At 53.3% G+C, this 19,553-nt stretch overlaps 1 protein-coding gene and 1 long non-coding RNA gene across 6 annotated transcripts in view; one reads left to right on the forward strand and one right to left on the reverse strand.

Moving 5' to 3' along the window:
* Nucleotides 1-11,961, reverse strand: part of CHD3 (chromodomain helicase DNA binding protein 3) — a 24,413-nt gene extending 12,452 nt beyond the window's left edge. For 2 of the 5 annotated variants that reach the window (XM_041001530.1, XM_041001529.1), the window contains exons 1-15: nucleotides 11,659-11,961; nucleotides 6,950-7,062; nucleotides 6,455-6,625; nucleotides 6,099-6,223; nucleotides 5,049-5,332; nucleotides 4,809-4,939; nucleotides 4,533-4,692; nucleotides 4,178-4,371; nucleotides 3,627-3,860; nucleotides 3,266-3,469; nucleotides 2,507-2,718; nucleotides 1,362-1,493; nucleotides 961-1,060; nucleotides 388-579; nucleotides 54-254 (exon numbers count right to left, since the gene is read on the reverse strand). In XM_041001530.1, the coding sequence (XP_040857464.1) occupies nucleotides 54-254; nucleotides 388-579; nucleotides 961-1,060; nucleotides 1,362-1,493; nucleotides 2,507-2,718; nucleotides 3,266-3,469; nucleotides 3,627-3,860; nucleotides 4,178-4,371; nucleotides 4,533-4,692; nucleotides 4,809-4,939; nucleotides 5,049-5,332; nucleotides 6,099-6,223; nucleotides 6,455-6,625; nucleotides 6,950-7,062; nucleotides 11,659-11,941 (2,736 nt within the window). In that variant the 5' untranslated portion in view covers nucleotides 11,942-11,961. Of the gene's footprint in view, nucleotides 1-53; nucleotides 255-387; nucleotides 580-960; nucleotides 1,061-1,361; nucleotides 1,494-2,506; nucleotides 2,719-3,265; nucleotides 3,470-3,626; nucleotides 3,861-4,177; nucleotides 4,372-4,532; nucleotides 4,693-4,808; nucleotides 4,940-5,048; nucleotides 5,333-6,098; nucleotides 6,224-6,454; nucleotides 6,626-6,949; nucleotides 7,063-8,558; nucleotides 8,691-8,846; nucleotides 8,965-11,658 lie in introns of those variants that run through there. The other 3 variants (XM_041001531.1, XM_041001532.1, XM_041001533.1) reach the window with 3 other exon arrangements.
* LOC121170392 lies at nucleotides 11,481-13,746 on the forward strand. Its single transcript, XR_005885952.1, has 2 exons — nucleotides 11,481-11,574; nucleotides 13,418-13,746. It is a non-coding gene; the product is annotated as an uncharacterized LOC121170392 (long non-coding RNA).
* The last annotated feature ends 5,807 nt before the right edge of the window (nucleotides 13,747-19,553 follow it).

Here is a 19,553-nt window from a genome sequence, read left to right on the forward strand (position 1 = left end):
GGGCAAAGGAATGCAGTTTGAGGGTCCCGGGGGCTGTAACGTGGAACACTCACCTTCATCTTAAAAGCTTTCTTGCCTCCCTTTATGGCATTGTCCTCAAAAGAAAACTCATTCTCACGGATGATGGCCCGGCTGTCCTTGTCACCCGTGTACGTCACCACGTAGAACTTGGGGGCCCACATCTGGAACTCCCGCTCCCAGTTAATGATGGTAGAAAGTGGGGCGCTCACCAGGAAGGGACCTTTAGTGTGGCCCTGGACATCAAGGGTAGGGGGCCTGTTAACATTGCACTATTCCAGTCCCTGCTCATTGCCTTCTGGCCACATCCCAGCCCATGCCCACTGGGCCTCAGCCCAGCCACCCTCCTCAGGGGCTAGAATCTAGCACCTCCTTATAGAGTGAGTAGAGAAAGACGATGGTCTGTATGGTCTTGCCCAGCCCCATTTCATCAGCCAGGATGGTGTCGGTGCCCTGGGCCCAGGAGAAGCGCAGCCAGTTGAGCCCCTCCAGCTGGTACATGTGCAGCGTGCCGCCAGTGGCTGTGATGAAGCGTGGTTGAGTCTCGTATTTCACGGTAGGCTGTGGAACCGAGAGATCAGAAGGCTCAATAGGACCGTCTGCCACATCTCTGATCTTGGCACCCCTTCTCCATGCCCGGTCCAAACAGCAAGCTGAATTAGAATTCCCTCTGCTATGGGCCAGTAAGTCTTCTGCCCCATCCCCTCACTCCTTAACGCAAAGCCCAGCAGCACCATGGGGAGGGCAGGCCAGTCATAAAACGCCACTTGTTGGCTGCTCTATCTAGTGTCTCTCTCACTCGTCTGCTGAAATTCCTCACCACTGTCAGGGCTAGGGGAGATGCTGAAGGAAGAGCTGTGGTTCCAAGAGGCTGTGTGTGGAAGTTCTAGGGAGTCTTGTCAGTGGCCCCCAGGGAGAGGCTGGCTGGGAGGAGGAACTTACGTCATTAGTAGGAGAACTAGGAGGCCCGTCCCCTTGCAGCTCCTTTTTCTTCTTCTTGTACTTGCGGGGCTGGGCAGGGTCCTCGCCCATGATCAGTTCTCTGGGAAAAGAGCGAGTCTGAGATAAGGCTTCTCTTTTCTGACTCCATCCTAGAGCTACATCCTGTCATCTTCCTCTCTACCAGCTCTGCACCTTCACTCCTTTGGCCCAGCATCCCCCTCCATGAGCATCTTCTCATCCACTGTCAGGCCAGAGTTTCCCTTATCCTGCCTCGTTAGCACCCCTAGCACTCAGCTCAGGCTTACACTCAGGGTCATGTCCCTCCCAACTGCACCCTTGGTTTATGCTGGAAGCTTAGCTTCTAGAACCCTCCCTCTAATCCACATCCTGATCCCCCTCACCGGTGTCTCCAGTAGCTTTGCTTATGGTCTTCATATTCAGGGATGTTCATTTCATCTTCCTCCCATGTGGACTGGTCATAGGGCAAGTCCCTCCATTTCACCAGATAGTGGTAATTCCCCTTTTTATCCACGCTGTAGGGCAGGAGGCCCGGAAGAGAAAGAATGTGGGTCACAAACAGATTCTAACAAACAACTATCAGCAGACACACACATACACAGCCCTTGCGCAGGCCCTTGGAAGAGAGGCGAGAATGGCAAACACATCAGCCCCAGCGTCTCAGGATGGCATCCTAAAATCCAACAATCACAAGCCTGGGGATCTCTCCAATGTCACCTGCTCATCCAGCCTGGAGGTATTTCCCAAACATCTACCTATTCTGTGCCAGCTGCTGTTCCAGGCACTGGCGAGTCAGCCCTGAGTGACAACTAAGCCTATTTTCTCTCAGGGTTCCTGGTTTCTTGGAGGAAGGCAGGAATGGGATCTACATGTCCATGAAAACACAGGCCATAATGCTAAGTAGTGGTGAATTTAAATACACCGACCTCGAGTGACCAGGGTTATCCCATTTGGCTTTCAAGCCCCCAAACCCAGACGTGGGCATCTCATGCCACGGGAGAGAAGAGCAACAAAGACACAAGAAAGGGCTGATGGGTGGTGTGGTGCAGAGTGTGAAGCTGCTACCTGAGATGCCAGCATACCCTCCAGAGCACTGTTTCAGGGTCTCTGCTAATGCACCTGGCAAAGAGCAGAAGACGGCCCAAGTACACAGGCGCCTGCCACCCATAGGGAGACCCAAATGCAGTTCCAGGTTCCTGGCTTCAGCCTGGCCCAGCCTTGGCCATAATGGCCATATGAAGAAACAGTAGATGGAAGAAGACCTCTCTCCGTCATTCTTTCAAATAAATAAAACTTAGGAAAAAAAAAAAAAGACAACAAGAGAGGCAAGAGGCAGCCATGGGATGGATCTTTTTCCTGGCCTTTTCTATGCCCTAGAAGTGGGGCCAGAGAGACGCAGCTGCAGCAGGAGTGATCAAGGTTTCTGCTGATAACTTGGATTCCTCAGCAGATGTGAAGCCAGGGCCTGCCAGTCCCTACAGTGAGACTCCTGTCACTGGGGTCGGCCTGCCCTGGGGCAAGAGTGCACCTGTGGTTAACGATCCGGTGGACGGTCATCCACTCAGGCTTGATGCCGAAGCGGTAGTACTTCTCCTCCATCTCGGCATAGTGTGGGTCTTTCACCTTACGCTTGTCACTCTTCCCATCATCCTCCCCAGAGCCGTAGTCCAGGGGTGGGGGCTCATCCATGTCATTCTTCCGCTGATAGTTCCGGTACATTACCAAGTGGAAGATTTCCAGCTGATGGGACACAGAAAAAGAGGGAACAGCCTGTTCCCACATCACATCCAAAGAGAACAGAAGACGGCAGAGGCCAGCAGGGGCAAAGGGGTAGGGAAGAGGCTGGATGAGAAAGTCAAAGCCGAGGCAGGAGAATGAATAAACTGGAACCGACAGACCAGAGTCAGGACAGGACCTGGGGACCTGTCCTGTGGGGCTGTAATGGGCAAATAGAAGAAGGAAGGCTGCAGTGTGTGTGTGTGGGTGTGGTTGGGAAGGAGCAGTGATTACTGAGACTGGCGAGATGGATATAATATGGAAAGAGACAGGCAAACGAAGGGATGAAGTTACGAGAGACTGTTATAGCCAAGGGAATAAAGCCCCTGGAGGGAGAACGAGGTGTGCAGATCAGGAGAGCCACAGCAACTCAAGGTGTGACAGGCTGGGAAGGCCACGGGCCTGAAATGAGAGCATCAAAGGGACTGGCAGCCCTGACGGCAGGGGCTAAGAGAGAGGGGAATAGCAGCAATCGGGGTCTCGGAGTGGGGCAGGGGAGCGTCCCACATACCTGAAGCTCCTTGGCCCAGGAGCAGTGCCAGTAGGATAGTCCCACCCACTTGACAAAGAACTCTCGTTCTGATCTGCCTTGAAGGGGCCGGGGGGGCGGCACGTCTGGATTCCCATCTGCCTGTTGGGGGGCAGGCACTGCCACAGGTGGCTCGCCCCATCGCCAATGCAGGATCTTTTGCACACGACCCTTCAGCACAGGGCACTTGGGATGGGCACATACGAAGAAGAAGAAAGAAATGGGTCAGAAGAGCCTGTCATTAGGGGAGGGATAGGAGAGAAGAGACATGGCCATCTGGGCCTCAGGGATGAAGCGGGGAGGTCTGGGCTGCCCATCCACTTCAAGGTGTGGGCCCACTCACTGTGCATCGGGGACACAGCCACTCGCCGTTTGGGATGTCAGGCAGCGGGGGGTTGAGGCAGTGGATATGGTAGGAGGAGATGCACGCGTCGCAGCACAGGAGCTCCCCACCGTCCTTGCACACACGGCAGTACTCCATGTGGTCATCCTCCTCCTCCTTCTCCCCCTCCTCCTCGCCCTCCTCTTCGTACTCTTCCTCTTCCTCCTTGGCCTCCCACTGGACCCCCTCCTTCTCCTGGTGGGAGGGGAGGGGCAAGAGCAGACACAGACAGATAGAAGAAATATAATGAGACTGCAAGCCAGCAGCAGGCAGGCCACCCAAATCCCAGAAGTTCAGAGAGGACTGGCTGGGGGGAACAGAGACATAGGACCCCACCCCCCCGGCTTCCCAAAGGGTGGATTCCAGGGGCAAAGAGATGTGGGCAAGGTGCACAAGAGGATTCTGTGTACAGCAACTCTGGTCCTGGTGTGCCTGGGCTCCTGGCGCTGAGGTGGGGAGGAATGAAGCTAAAGTGGAGGGGGGCATGTCTCTGGGGAACATCAGGTACTCACACAGTGGGGGCAGCTCCATTTGCCCTCAGGAGCCCGGTCAAGTTCAGGGTCAAGGCAGACGAGGTGGTAGGCACGAGGGCAGGTGTCGCACAGAATAATTTCCCCACCCTGCTGGCACACCTCACAGTAATCCTGGTGATCCGTCTCATAGCCATCAACCTCCTCCTCTCCGGCCACTGCAGGACAGCCCAGGACTGTCATATACCCCGTTGGGGACAAGAGGAACCAAGAAAAGGAGGGGGAAAAGGAGGAGGAGGGGGAAGGAGGTAGAATAGAAAAGTCAAAATTGGAAACAAAGGCAGCCAGAGGTGAGAGGAATGCTGACCGACAGCCCACACACGGCCCACTCCCGTACCCTTCTTCTTCCTTCCCGGACGTCCTCTCTTGAGCTTCTTGGCACGGACAGGGCCATCGGGCCGGCCTGAGGCACTGTGGACACTGCCACTGTCCAGGTCTGACTCCTCGGCCTCAGGTTCAGGGCCCTCGTCGCTCTGAAAAATGTACTGTCCGGAGCCCTGCAAGCATCAGTGGGGCAGCCCGCACAGGGCTCCCTGTCTGACCTCTGGCTCCCACTTCAGCCACCCTCACAGTCCCTGGGACTGTTTAATAGCCCCCGGTCAGGGGTACTCACCGAGCCTCCCTTCTTCCTCTTGCCTCCCAGCAGACCTAGTTTGATTTTGAGGGGTGCCATCTTCTTTCCCCGAAGTTTCTTGCGGCCGTCAGGCACTCGGGGGCTCTTGCTCCGCCTCTTGTGCCCTGGACCTACATAAGAGAGAGGAGTGGAGGTAACAAGGGACCCCAGGACCCCAGGAGGCATAGGGTCCTGGGGCACCTCTGGGACGTAGTCTTCTTCCCCCTACAAACTCCTCACCTTTGCCCTCTTTGGTCTTGGCTCTTCGGATGGGTGGTGGCTGGATATCGACAGCAGGGGGTGGTGGGAGGGGAGGGGGTCCGGAAGGTGCAATGGGGGTAGCTGATGAGACGGCAGCTGACACCTGCTCAGCCACGGCCGCTGCTGCTGCCGCTGCTGCTGCCGCCACAGCAGCTGCTGACCCTTTGAAGGGGTTGTTAGCACTGAACTCTCTCCATTTGGCCCCAAGAATGGTCATCATCTTAGACATCGGGATCTTCGGATTCTTCTTAGCAATTAGGGGCCTGTGAGTACAGCAGCAGAAAACCCGGACACTTTCACAAATGGTCTGGGAAAACCCACCATCTCCCCTGAGTCTAAGTGAGGATGCCTGCATGGTGAGAAAATGTCTTGTTAGGAAAAATGTTGATTTGAAATGTCCATAAATAAAGAAGTTTCTGAAGAAGCAAACAGCTAGCAAGTACAGGAAACCAAACAGAAAGGGGTCCGTTTGCTCTTGCCTGCCCTTGCACGTGTGCCATCCTATTTTGTGTGCTGCTAGGGCCCTGAGCTGCTCTGCTGAAGGGCCCCCTCCCCTTGAGCCTCACTATTCATTTCCTCCACTGGGACCACAGCCACTGCAGTCCAGCCCCAATGCTGCCAGCAGGACAGCTTCCAATGGCACCAGGCCCTATGGAAGGGGCAGGGGACTGGATAACTGAGAAAGTTCAAGAATCCTGATGGGACCCTGTGGGTCTGGTCTAGAGAGAAGTCATGTTAGAGAAAATGCACCTGCTTGGGTAACTTCCTCTATGCTAATACCCTTGTCAGGTCTTCAGCCTGTCCCTGGGATCATGAGCTCCCTGACCATATCCCCCTCAGTGAGGAGTTCTCAACTGGGATCCTGGGATTCTCCCGAGGATGAGGGTTCCCTAAAATGACACGTGAATGTTGTGTGCATGTGTTTTGAATTTCTCTCAAGAATGCTTTCTTTAGCTTTGATCAGATCCCACAGGGACACGGCCACCCCACGCTGGATCTATTGGAGAGAATGCCCCAGCCCTGCTGCACCTCATGAACTGGCTGAAAGCTTTGTAGTTGGTGAGTGTGTGGTAGTCCTCCTCGGAGAACACGTGCTCCACATCCTCCAGGCCCCAGGTCAGCAGCAGGGTCGCTGAGGACTTCTGTTCTACCTGCTGGGAGTGACAGGTGACAGTGAGTTGTGTGGTCCTCTGGCCCCACCCGGTGGCCTAGGGGTGCCTCTCCACCCCCCACCCCCTACTCAACAACTTTCCTTGGCTTTCTCCACTCCCCTGGCCAGCCCCATTTCTCAGGAGCCACACCTCTTCCCCTCCCCCGGGGGCTTTCCCTCTCCACTGAGAGGCCTTCAGGTCCATTTCTCACCCTTACTCCCTAACTCTACTCACCTTCTGCCCGGCCTCGCCTTCCCCCTTTTTCCGCCTCTTGGTCTTCTTCTCCTTTTTTTCTCGGTGCTTCCGCCTTCGCTTCCGACCTGGTCCGGTTCCATATTCGCTGCCCCCACTCTCTGACTTCTCTCGGTATTCATCTCGCTCTGAGCCGAATTCCTCCTCGCTATCCTAGGCTCAAGAAAGCAGGACACCTTTAACCACTTCCGGTGTACCCTCAGAGCTGCTCTGATGCACAGGAAGACACTGAGGTCTAGCGACCTCCTCCAGCTGCCCGGGAGGGCAGGGAGCTGCCAGGCTCTGGATTTGGTTTGCTGGAGTACAGGTGCATCCCAGTAACAGCTTGAGGGGGGGAGGGTGGGGTGTCCAAGCCTGTGCCTCCACAACAGCCCCCAATTCCAACTCCAACCCTCAAGAACCAGGACCAGAGAAAACATCTGTCTCTGGGGGCCAAGCCTCCTGGATCTTGCCACAGAGCTTGGGTCTGCCACTTACGAGCTTTTTGCGTTTTCGGGGTTTTCCCGGCTTATTTTCCTTCTGCTTCTTGGGTCCGCGCTTTCTCTTCTTCACACCCAAAGCTGAAGGCAGCAGTCGAATGTCATCCTTGTCTGGGGGAGCCAAGAGCAGCAGGGCCCCCTAAGCCTCCGCGTGGCCTCTAGGATCCCCCAACCCCTTTGGGTTCCACTCTCTAGGAACTCAGGCCTCCAAGCCTGCAAAGTTAGCCTCCCCTCGCTGGAAGCAAACAGTGTTTCGAGGGCTCTGGGATGTTCTGAACAGGAGGTCAGGGGTCAGAAGGGAAAGGCAGCCAAGCCACTCCCTTCTCGCCCCTCCTACTAACAAGGGACCAGGCTCCAGGCCATGGGCTCTGATGGTGGCAGGTCCTTTGAGTTGCCGCCAGGGCTCCTCCTGCCTTTCCCCTCACTTCGCCAGCTGGCGTCCTGCCCAGGAGCTGGGGAAGCCATGCCCAGCTGCTGGCCTGGCCTGACCCCAGCACTTGGAGTGGGGAGACACAAGCTGGCAGCTCCCAGAGCCAGATGCTGAGAAGGGAGAGCCAAAGGTGGACACCTGGTTTCTCACGCTAACACCCTGGGGCCCGGACTGTCTTTTTTTAGCCAAAAGGGAGGCTTCTATTTACATTGCTCTGGGTAATCACCAGCAGTCATCACGTCACCCTAATGTCACCCTAACATGCAGTCCCAGAGGAAAGGAAATCCTCAGCTGGTCATTTTCACTACTTGCCCACAGGGGCCTTCAGCGTTGGCCTCCTCCATCACAGCCTGTTACAGCAGGAGCAAGTCTTTCCAACTTCCCAGGGAAACTTCCTCTGCCCAACCTAGTCAAGGACCTGCTTTCATATATCTCTGCCCCTAGGCCTAAGCCCTCTGAGCTCTTGGGAGTCCTAGCCTTGGTCCCCTGGTTTTAGTCCACCGCTGTATCTCATCTCAGACATCCTGAGCTGTTGGCTATATGCGGTGAGGGAGTCCCACCTGCACACAGGCACAGACATGCCCAGCACGCGCTCTCTGAAATGCACGCATGTGCACACATACACACCCCCGCCTCAGGTACACAAATGCAGAGGATGACCTGGCTCTCTCTTCAGATGGCCTGGGGCAGGGTCCTCTCAGATGTACCCCCATCTCACCCCCATTCTCCATACCCCCTGCCAGTCCATGGGAGCTTGCCTGCAGGCTGGTTGTTCCCTGCAGACCAAGTCTGGATGCTACACAGACATGGAACCTGCTTATCCCCCGCCACCTCTAAGCACCAGACTAACCAGCCAGACCTGTCTTGTTTGGCCAGAGACAGCTGACGTGGAGAGGAAAGCCTGGGCCTGACCCATCTCCTGGCTCCAACAATTCTTCCTCCTAGCACAGCCAAGGGGGAAGTGCCACAACGAATACAAGAGGCCACCGTTTCCATTGCCTCAGAAGCCTGCCAGCTCCTTCCTTCAGCGCTACCTTTCTTCCTAACTCCGGAATTCTGCGTCCTCCGGTGCCGCAGGAGAAACTGGGGCGGGTGGTGGGGTGTTTTTTGGCAGCGATCGGGTGGCTGTAGTAGGCAGTCAGAGAGACGCCATGCCCCAGGCAGCCGCTCCTCCTACCTCCAGGGACCGGCCGGGGTTAACAGGAACACACACAACGAAGGCTGCTGGGGCAGTGGCAAGGGCAGGCCAAGCTGGCTGAGGATCAGGGAAGTGGCCTCGGTCACCCCCAGGCGCGGGGGCGGGGAAGGGGAGGCCGGGCTGGACTCCTGCGCAGCAGCCCGTGCTAACGCCACTCGCAACCCCAGCGGGAGGTTCCCGAACTTGGGCCTACGTCGGCGGCGGCGAGAGGCCAAGGAGGACGGCGAGGAGAGCGAGGGAGAAGAAGGGCCAATCTTAAGTCCCAACCTCTGTCTCAGCAGCCACTCGATGCTGGCCCGGCGCCCAGACGCTCCCACATCCCGGCTCGGAGCTCGGGAAGGCGGGGAGAGAGGAGGGCGGGCGCCGAGCGGGGCCGGGGCGGAGCCTGGCGGCCGGGCGAGCGGGAGGAGTCTGGGCCCCGGAGCCTCGCCTCCAGCCCGCCCCTCTCTCCTAATCTCACCATCAATCTCTCACACATATATTTATTTTTTCTCAAATTCCCCTCCCTCCCCCCACAACGCACCACCATAATAGGCCTGCTGCACATGCGTACTGCAGGCAGGGGGTGGGTTTGTATTTTCAGACCTTTTGCAAAGAAACTACCAGAATTTTCCGCACCACCCACAATCATTCCCCACCCCCACCCCCCAAAGGAATCACATCTATATATTATGTTATATTATTTCTCTAGACTTGCCAGAAGGGGGAGGGAGAAGAAATGAGTTTTGGGCTTCCTGCTCCCTTCCCCCACCCACACGAGTGCTATTATTTTAAACGTTTAACAATGTAAGGAGGCTGGAGAGAGGGGGAAGGGATAAAATTGGTCTTGGGTAAGAATGTGAAACAAAATGGTGAGGAATCAGAGCAGTGGGGATGAAAAACAATAGAAACCTCGGATCTGTACAAATTCAGGTTCTAGAAAAGGATGGGGGGGAAAGCAACCAGGACGAATTTCCTTAGAGGAGGGTTATTCACCACCCCCTCAACACTTAGGTAGGCAGAAATAATGAGCAAGCTAAAAATATTTCCCCAAAGTTTTACCTCGGACAGTTATCTGAAAGGGGGAGGGGCGGGTATCTGGGTCACTCGTTTGACTTGCAGGGTGGAAATAGAGAAAAATAGTCCTGGGTGAGAAGGGAGGGGTTTCATTTTAAATATGAAAAATCTCAAGCGCCTGCCGTTGCTGGGTTCTTCAAACAGCAAAGCGAGAAAAGGGGAGGGAGGGCTGACACAAAGACCCATCTCAATCTTAGGTTCTTTCACGCTTTCTCTCTCTCCCTGTCCCTCCCCCCCACCTCCGCTGCCTCGTTCTGAGATCAAGGATCAAAATCACGCAGATATCTGATTCCGACTGTGGGACACAGATAGGTGAGAGCTGTCACCCCCTTTCAGAACCTGCCACCCCCTAGTCCTCTTTTTAGCACCCCTGCTGCAGGCAACCCTATGGGCAACCCTCTCCCCACTTTTCTTTATTTCTTTTTTCCTGTGGGGAAAGCAGCAGGCTCTCTGGAATAACTTTTGCAAAACTTTCCCCTTCTTCAGACCAGCCTTCAGAATGTCAGTCTTTACTGAGTTTGCGGAATAGGAGTCTTAACTGAGTTTCTAGCAGAAATACTTGTTCTCCCTTCAACCTGGCCCCACCAGGATAGCAGCCCCATATTCCCTCAAAAGTGGTTTCCATTATATAGGAACCTTTGCCACATACGCCACACCAATCAATATGACAGCGTTACAAACATCACGAGGTCATGTCTAGAAGTTGAGTGCATCTGTTTGTCTGCCAGAGGCCTGGGGCCTGCCTGGCTGTCCCATCTCATTCTTCAAATCCTCGGGCCAAGGCCACCAAGAAGCTCACCTACCCTAAAGCTTAGAAGTCACTGCGGGAGGGGTGGGGTCACTGCGGGGTGCTTGCTGCAACAGGCAGCAGTCTGTCCCCTCCAGCCGTGCTGTGCCAGGTGACTTGGCACTCTGGGGGTGTGTGCCAGTCCTGGTCAAGCTGCAGCACAGCTGGGTGGGCAATTTACAACCTCCCAGATGCGGTCAGGGTGTAGGGTGGTTGGAGTGAGAATGAGTGACAGTGAGTGGCAGCCACGTGAGAGTCACAGCTGGGTAGTTCAGCCACGCCAGACAGACAGGGTCATGGGGGGGAGGGGACTCCCCCCACCCCCTGCCCCCGCACCTGACACAAAAGAGCCCAAAGCACGGCTAAGACACCCTCCCCCTCGCTCCCTCTCTTAAGGGATACTGCTCTTCCCTAATCTTGGAGTTGGAGGGGCCGAGTTAAGTAGTCTGACTCCAGGAAGTGGAGTGGACACCACCTGCCCGTAGGGTCTCAGCCGCCCGCAAACACTCACGCCGACCCCACCCCGCGTGCCACCGCACACCCCGGAGTTGGCGAGCAGCTAAGTCCCTGCAGGTGGAGTGTGTGTGCGGGGGGGTGAGGGTCCTAAGGACATGATCTGCCCCCCCAAACTCTGCCCAAATCCTGACCAGAGAGGCCCGAAGCAGCGGTCTGCTCCACTCAAGCAAAGCCCACTCTCCCTCAGTCCAGCCCCACCGGGGCCGGGACCCCAGGGGCAGCTCCCGCGACCGCCCCTCCCCCACGCGCCCCTCCCCCACGCCGCCGTCCGGCCGCCAGGGTCTCCGCGGTCCCTCGCTCGGCCAGGGAGGGGGGCCTCGGTTCACCTCGGCCGTTTCCTGCCTACCCCCTCCCCGCCGAGAGTAAAAAAAAAAAAAAAAAAAAAAAAATCTCCTCCTCCTCTCCCGAAAGCCGCGACCAAGTGGTGGCCCGGTCCGCGCGCGCAGCTCGCGCCCAGCGCTCTCCAGCCCGGGCGGCGGCGGCGGGGGAGGGGTGCGGCGGGGGAGGGGAGGAGGCCTGGCTCGGCGGCCGTCGCCGCCGCCCGCCCGGGACCGCTCGGACCGCCCGGGACCGCCCGGGACCGCCCGGCCCGAGACGGCACCCCGCGCCCCGGATTCGCCTCGGCTCGGCCGCGCGGTGGGTGCCTCGCCCCCCGCCGGCTCTTGGCGCGCCCGCGGCTCCCACTCGGGCTGGGGCGGGGGAGTCGGGGCGGCCGCTTACCTGGCGGCGGGGGCGGCGGCGGGGGCAGCGGCGGTGGCGGTGGCGGCGGTGGCGGCGGCGGCGGCGGGAAGAGGTGGCAGCCGGGGGGGCTGTGGCGGTCGCGGCCCCGGTCGTGGCCCGGCCCGCGCCCGAGTACTCCCTCGTCGTCGTCCTCCTCATCGTCTTCGTCGGCCGCCTCCACCTCCTCCTCCTCCTCGTCGCCCTCTTCTTCCTCCTCTTCTTCCTCCTCCGACACCACCATCTCCTCCTCCTCCTCCTCCTCGTCCCTCAGAGGGGAAGCCATCCTGTGGCTCTGGCCCCCCCACCACCCCCCCACCCACCGCCCGCCCGCCTCCCCCACCGCTACCACCACCACCTCCTCCTCCTCCTCCTCCTCCTCCTCTTCGGCGGCAGCGTCCTCCTCCTCACCGCCTCCCCCAGCCCCCCAAACCCCTGGGCCACCCCCCCTCCAAAACCCCCACCCTCGGGGCGGCCGTCTGAGGAGGGGGGCCAAACCAGCCCTTAAAATTTTCTTGGAAAAAAAATTGAGAGACTTTTTTCCTTCTTTCTTTTCTCTCAAGAGCACAAGAAAGAGGAATTTTTAAAAAATGTATGTATATATATATATATATATAAAAGTTTTCGACTTCTCTCACCCCCCCCCGTAGCTTTAAATATATTTAAATTCTGAGGGGGGCGCTCAGAAATATTTCACAGAGCTGAGGCACTAAGATGGCCGCCTTGAAATTATTTTTAAAACAACCCCCCCTCCAGGACCGCCACCCCCTCCATAAAGAAAGAAAGGGGGGGAAAGTCCCCTTTTAAACAAAATGGCTGTCTTAATATTTCATTTTTCACCCCCCCTTTCTCCTCTCTGTTGTACCCCCATCTCCAAGCCTCTACCCAGAAATCCACAAATTTCTCCCTTTTTTCATAACTGATTAGTGAACAGATTAATAGAGATATTTTCCTTGTGTACTGAAGTGTGTATGTGTGAGTGTGTGTGTGATGGGGGGGCATGAAGGATTTCTGCATAAAACAAAAATGGCTGCTGTGACTGACTCCCCCCTCATAAAAATATTTGAGGGGGGGCATTAATCAGTACTCATGCTCAGTCTGACATCAGCATAAATTGTTAAAGGTTAACTAGTTAGATACTAGTACAACTAGATTTATTTTTTTTTTTCTTTTCTTTACTGGTCTCTTCCTCCCCACCTCCCTTCTCTAAAGAAAAGCTTTTTTTTTTTTTGAATACTTCAGAAGGGAGTGGTTTGATGTGAAGGGTTTTTTTTTTCTTTTCCCCTTCAGGCATTGAAAAGGAAAAAGATGAAATATATGTTTACATATAACTCTGTTTCTACATACCTCATTGAAATCAAAACGCATTTAATCGTAGACGTATCTTTTAAATTAGAAGCGGTACTGGATTTTTTTCCCCCCTTGTTTCTTTAAAAAAAAAAAAGTGACAAAAAAGCCCTAGTGACTTTTGGGGGAGAGATATGAATAGATATGATGATTGAGTTTTTTTTCAAAGGAGTCCATGTTTGATTCTCCCTTTCGCTCAGCTTTTCCGTGATTTATAATTGCTATAAATTTGATCTTCTCTGTTCCCCCCCCATTCCTTCCCGTGTCCTTCCCTCCCTCTCCCGTTGCTCAGTTGTAAAATTCATCTGACTTGAGCGATTAATTTGTGGGGTGACTAGACTGGATTTTTAAGCATAAAAAGGAAAGAAGTCCTGCCTAAAGATGGTGACATGATTTTCTGTTTCTTCCCTTTCAGTTTATTCCTTCTTCCTGCATGATCTCCAACGTTGATAAAGTAGAAGAAACTGAGCTCTCATGACAGAGAAAAGTAACTGGGACTGAGGAAAAAAAAAAAAAAAAGAGGTAGGGATCTTGCTCCATTATCGAGGATCTAACTTTTGACTGTGATTTGCAAGTACCCCAGTGTTTACCTTCAGGTGGTCCCCAAGATCAACTGGACGGCTGGCAAAGAATCCCAGAGTGGTAGAGAGGTGATTCGAAAGAGCTGTGGACATAAAGTAGACTTTGCCTGCCAGTGGAGCCCTAGGAAGGAGGGCCAGTTGCTTAGTCCTCCCCTCTGGCCTACCCATCTCCTCTTCCCTGACTGATGTTCCCCCATTCTTTGGGTCCCACTTTCTATGGCTTCCTATCCTGGAGCAAGCTAGGGCCACGGTTGATGTGTGGGTTGTTCCTCTCTGTGTCGAGTGGAGCTGCTGCAGTGTCCCACAGCACCGTCAGGGCGGAGGGATGGGCGGCATGCCAAGGGGGTCTGATGCGGAATCATGGCTAGGAGTCCAGAAGTTCTTTGATGGTGTCCCACCCTCCTGCTAGTGTATTTACTGGTTGACTCTCCATGTTTCTTAGTTGGGGTTTTTTTTTTTTTTTTAATCTAGCCTTTTAAAATTTTTTTTTTCTCCTGCCTCTACTCCCCTGTCATTCCTGTCCTGAGTCTAACTTCTCTTCCTCTCCGGTTCAAGTTTGTTCTTTTTCTAGTCTTCACTAGTTCCATTTGAGTTCTCCTTCCATCTGTGTGTGTGTAATGTTCCCCTCCCGAAACGAGTCTCAGCCCTTGGACTCGGCCTTCATCACCTCTTCCATGCCATTCCTTCTCAGTCTCATGTTGACGCCTGTCTTCTGAGCTCTGACTGCCTGTGGCTCTTCCTCATGGATGCCCGACTCCCCCTCTTCCTGGTCCTGTGTGTGTGTGTGTGTGTGTGTGTGTGTGTGTGTGTGTGTGTCTGTGGCTCATACTGTAACTGGGAAGAGTGTCTCCCTGGAGGTGTGGGCCACGTTGTGCGCAGCATGCGCCACAAGCTCCCTACCCCGATGCCCTCACCCCTGCCTGTCACGCATAGCGGGATCTGCAGGTGTGGGCAGCCTTTCGTCAGGTCCTCTGGCGAGTGTGTTCTGCCCATGGATTGGCCGCTTAGCCTGGGCCTCCCTCCCCTTGCCCTGCTAGCACTCCAGGCTGACCTCTCCTGGGCTCCACCTGCCTACCTACCTGCTTGCCCCTGTTCTGGGGTCTGTCTGCCTACCCGTCTGCCCTTCCCCTGCCTGGCTGGCAGCCTCCCTCCCTCGGTCTCTGGTTGTCTGTCTGTTTCTCTGGCTGTTTGCCCACCTCTCTCTCTCTAGCCATCTGTCTCCTCGCCTGCCTGGCTCTATCACTTTTGCAGCCTGCGTCTTCTTGGTTTATTTACCTTCCAGGCCCCACGCTGGCACCCCATCTTGGGTTGCCTCTGATTTATACCTTTTTGCTTGTCCCTCTCTTAGCCATACTCAAGTTCATCACTCGGCCTTGGCTCCTTTTGGGTCTGTCTTCTTACCTGTCTCCCTGACTTGGCTTGCCACCATCCAACCCACTGGTGAGCACTTGTTTCTTTGCAGTCTTCCCATATGTCTGCCTCCTTGGCTTCCCCCCTACCAACATCCCATCACTGGGGAGTAATCTGTCTCCTAAGTGACCCTGTGCCCCTTGCCCTGCCTCCTCTGATGCTTACCTCTGTGGTGGGACACCCTTTTCTTTCCGTCTTTGGGATACCTCAGGCAGTCTGCCACTACAATCTTTTGCTGTTCTCCCTGTCTCTCACCAGCTTCCTGCTTTTTTGGCTGACTATTTGCCTGGAAGATTCTTGCTGTCCACATCCCTGTTTTTTCCCCCCACCTTCAATCTCAGTCATCTTAAATTGGTAGGAGGGCATCCCCATGGTCTACAATCTTTAAAGTGCAAACAGAATCCTGGGAAAAGCTGGCCTTGTCCTGCGGCCGTCTCCTCCCCACTCTGTGTTCCTCTCCCCGGGGACAGCAGCGACAGAACTTTCCTTGGCTCCACACATAGCCGTGTCTGCTGGGGTTTGGCTGGGCCCCTTCCTGCTTCTCTCCCGGTCCTGCCTGGTAGAACTCTGTCCTGAAGCAGATGGCTTTCCCTCCTTTGCCCCATGGCTTTTCCGTGTTTCCCCGTGGCACCTGTGTTCTGATTGAACGGTTGCTGGTTGCATGCATTTATTACCAGGGCTGGAAGAGAGTACTTGTGTCTTTCCTATCCGCCTTTTCCGTTCTGCATGGTGAACAGCCCTGGTGACGGCTCACCTTGGTTGGTCTTTTCATTATAGAACTATTTGTGAAAAAAAAAAATGACCTGAGAGCCTGGCGTGTGTGGGCACTCCACTGTGGTACAGATGGAGAGAGCAAGGTTGCAGAGGCTGTCAGCAGAGTTTAGCTTGGCCAGAACCGCCACCAGCCCAACCACTCTTCCCCGCCTGGCCTGGGTGAGTCCTTGCAAGGCCTGGGCATCTCTGTCCTTTTAGGGCATTACCTTAGCCTGCCCAGGAAGTTTGGCTTCTTACTACTGCTTTCTTACCCCCTGGCTCATCTTCTGCGCCACCTTAGAGCCAGTGGAACACTTCAGACGAGACAAAGACGTAGCCTCTAACCAAGGCTCTGAGAAAAAATGGTGACAAAACTTACACACACAATGCCCTGTCCTTTCATTTCTGCTTTTCCACTGCCAGTATTCCTGAATTTCACTACTTCAGCCTGTGTGTGTGTGTGTGTCTTTTCCTGTCTCACTTCTATCTTCTTGTCTTCCCTCTTCTCTGTCTTGAGCTCCATTCTAGCCTTCTTTCTGATTGGCCACCGCCCCTGTCTTCCTGTCTGATTGGCCTATATCCCTCCATCACCCCATCTGTCTGCCTGCAGTAGTGTATGTGATAGCACTTTATAAATTATAAAACACTGCTACGGAAAACACTATTATCACTTTGTCTTCCTTCTTACCTCGGTGTTTTCTTTATCTGTCCTCCTCTCTCTTTCTCTCTCTCTCCTTTCTTTTCACTTATCTGCAGCCTGCCGCTGATCTTGCCTGCCTCTCTGTCAGTCACGTTCCTTGTTCTCCCCGCTAGTCTGTCTCTTTCTCTGTCAGCCTGCCCCTCTCTGCTCAGTTCTCTGTCCCCCTGTGTTTCAAGAGTGTTGTGTATTTCTTTTGCCCATCTAGTCTGTCTTCCCTTAGGCTTTTTATCTGCTCCTGTGCGGTTCACTGTCCCCAGCTGCTTCTGCCTGTCAGTTTTCAACATGGGCATCACTCTGCCTTTTCCTTCCTGTACTTCAAAATTAAAAAAAAAAAAAATGAAAAGCCCTTATGAATAGTTGGTAGAGGAGCATATTTTTGTTTTTGATGAGAAGGTCGTTAAGGTGAGAAGAAGGAACTCAGACATGCACCTGTTAAACTACATCTCCAAGAAAAAGACCCAGAGGAAGCATTGTAAGGGACACCTAGGCCAGCCACTAGGTCATTTCTCTGAAGCAAAAGCAAGAAACTTAGCAAAAGTTATAAACCCTTCCCCCTCCAACAAACACACTCGTATCTGTCTGTGTGTATGTATGCAAAAATCTCATGCTTGTTTTCATGGTGAGCACAGGTCCCAACCCTGGAGTAGGGACCAGAGTGACAGCTGAGACCTGTGCTCTTCCACAAGCAGGTAGGATGACGGGAAGCATGCTTTGTGACTTCTCATTTCCCACCCAGAGAGCTGGTGGGGAGACTCCTGGCTGGCTAGTGGCCGGGGTGTGATGCTCAGGGTGCATTTTTACACAGATACATCCTTATAATGTCAAAAGTATCCTTTCCAACAATGAGATGTGTTTGTATGGGGTATATTTGTCCACTTGTGTACACGTATGTATAGATCTGTCCATGAATGGATTTGAGAAAAAGAAAGCAAGGAAAATTACTTCATGTACTTACTATACTTGAAAACTCCCTTGAAAAATCTTCAAGATATTTTTACTTCTTTTTCAATCACCAAACATTTTAACCTATTTTAAATAATTTTTAAAAAAAAATTATTTATTTTTATTGGAAAGTCAGATATACAGAGAGAAAGAGGGACAGAGAAGAACTTCTGTCCTCTGGTTCACTCCCCAGGTGGCTTCAACAGCCAGAGCTGAGCCAATCCAAAGCCAGGAGCCAGGGACCTCTTCCGGGCCTCCTGTAAGGGTACAGGGTCCCAAGGCTTTGGACCATCCTTGGCTGCTTTCCCAGACCATAAGCAGGGAGCTGGATGGGAAGCAGGGCCACTGGGACACGAACTGGCGTCTGTATGGGATCCTGGCACATGCAATATGAGGACTTTAGCTACTAGGCTACTGCACTGGGCCCCATTTTAAATTATCTTAAGAAATGACAGTGATGAATGTAAAGGTTTGATTATTACTGTTTTCCTTATGTCCTTATTAGTGCGGTGAGAGGTCAACAACCCATGTGGATCATTAACATTTCTTCTGATTTTTTGGCTGTTGAAATATAAAAGCCTGGAGTTTACCCTTTAACCCACCACCTCTTCATTTCATGAGAGAAGATATCAGTCATGTCTAGCAGTATGGATTAAATAAATAAAATGCACAGCAAATAAAAAAAAATTACATTCAAATGTATAGACTTGGTGAGATTCTCTACCATTTAATTGGATGGAAAGGGCCCAGCAGCATGGCCTAGCGGCTGAAGTCCTCATCTTGAATGCCCCAGAATCCCATATGGGCACCGGTTCTAATCCTAGCAGCTCCACTTCCCCTCCAGCTCCCTGCTTGTGGCCTGGGAAAGGAGTCGAGGACGGTCCAAAGCCTTGGGACCCTGCACCCGCGTGGGAGATCCGGAAGAAGTTCCTGGATCTGGCTTCGAATTGGCGCAACACCGGCTGTTGCAGTCACTTGGGGAGTAAATCATCAAATGGAAGATCTTTCTCTCTTGTCTCTCTTCTTCCTGTGTATATCTGATTTTGCAATAAAAAATAAATCTTTAAAAATAATAATTGGATGGAAAACAAACTACTAAAGAATATATATATATTATCCTATTTTTAGTTAAATACATACATTATTGCAATTTTAGTTTGTGTTTTAAAAAAACTGAAACACTGTCTTTCCACGAGTTATATGTATATGTCTCTATAATATTTGAGGTTTACATACCAACCGAAGAGCAGTTTGGGAAAGAATCCTTAAGGGGGCATCTTAATTTCATTGTTGACTTTGAATTTTTACAGTGATAGAGTATCCATTTATTGTCTGTGTCAACGGATTTCAGTAGCCTCATTGGTCACTTTAGCAAAGGGTCCAAATGGGATGAAAAGCAGTGGGATTTCACTACAGAAACTCTTCCTGATCAATCTAGCTCTTTGAAAAGCATGGAAGCAACGCAGAGTCAATGGGTGTAACATAGGCTGGATGTAAGTTAGGCTGGTGGAGACAGCGAGGTTCCACCTCAAAGACTGAGCTGGGGAGAGGGGAAGGCGCCCCAGCGCATGGACGGTGCCAGTTATGAAAGGAAAAGGTGGTACTATCCGTACAGTGTTCTTAAAAGGACACAGAAAATTAGCAGTTGCCAATGGGAACTTATTTTTTTCATTGTGCCTCTTTAGAAGCAGGTAGAGAACTGTTTACCAAGCAAAGGAAGAGCCCAAGGGCTGGATGACAGGGCCAGCATTGTGGCGTTAGAGGGTTAAGCGACCACCTGCAATGCTGTCATCCCATGTGGGCATCAGTTCAAGACCCATTGGTGCCAGGTGGAGACCCAGCTGCTCCACTTCCACTCCAGTGTCCTGCAGATACTTCTGGAAAAGCAGTCTTTCTCTGTCTCTTCCCCAAAGCTCTCTGTAACTCTTCCTTTCAAATAACTTTTTAAAAATGTACTTAGGGCCCGGCATGATAGCCTAGTGGCTAAATCCTTGCCTTGCATGCACTGGGATCCCATATGGTTATTGGTTCATCTCCTGACTGCTCCATTTCCCATCCAGCTCCCTGCTTGTGGCCTGGGAAGGCCCAAAGCCTTGGGACCCTCTTGGGAGACCCAGAAGAAGCTCCCTCCTGGCTCCTGGCTTCGGATTGGCTCAGTGGTTGGA

The sequence above is a fragment of the Ochotona curzoniae genome, unplaced genomic scaffold (genome assembly GCF_017591425.1).
Source record: "Ochotona curzoniae isolate NIBS_2020 unplaced genomic scaffold, NIBS_Ocur_1.0 scaffold_2453, whole genome shotgun sequence".
In the NCBI taxonomy this organism is placed as follows: Eukaryota; Metazoa; Chordata; class Mammalia; order Lagomorpha; family Ochotonidae; genus Ochotona; species Ochotona curzoniae.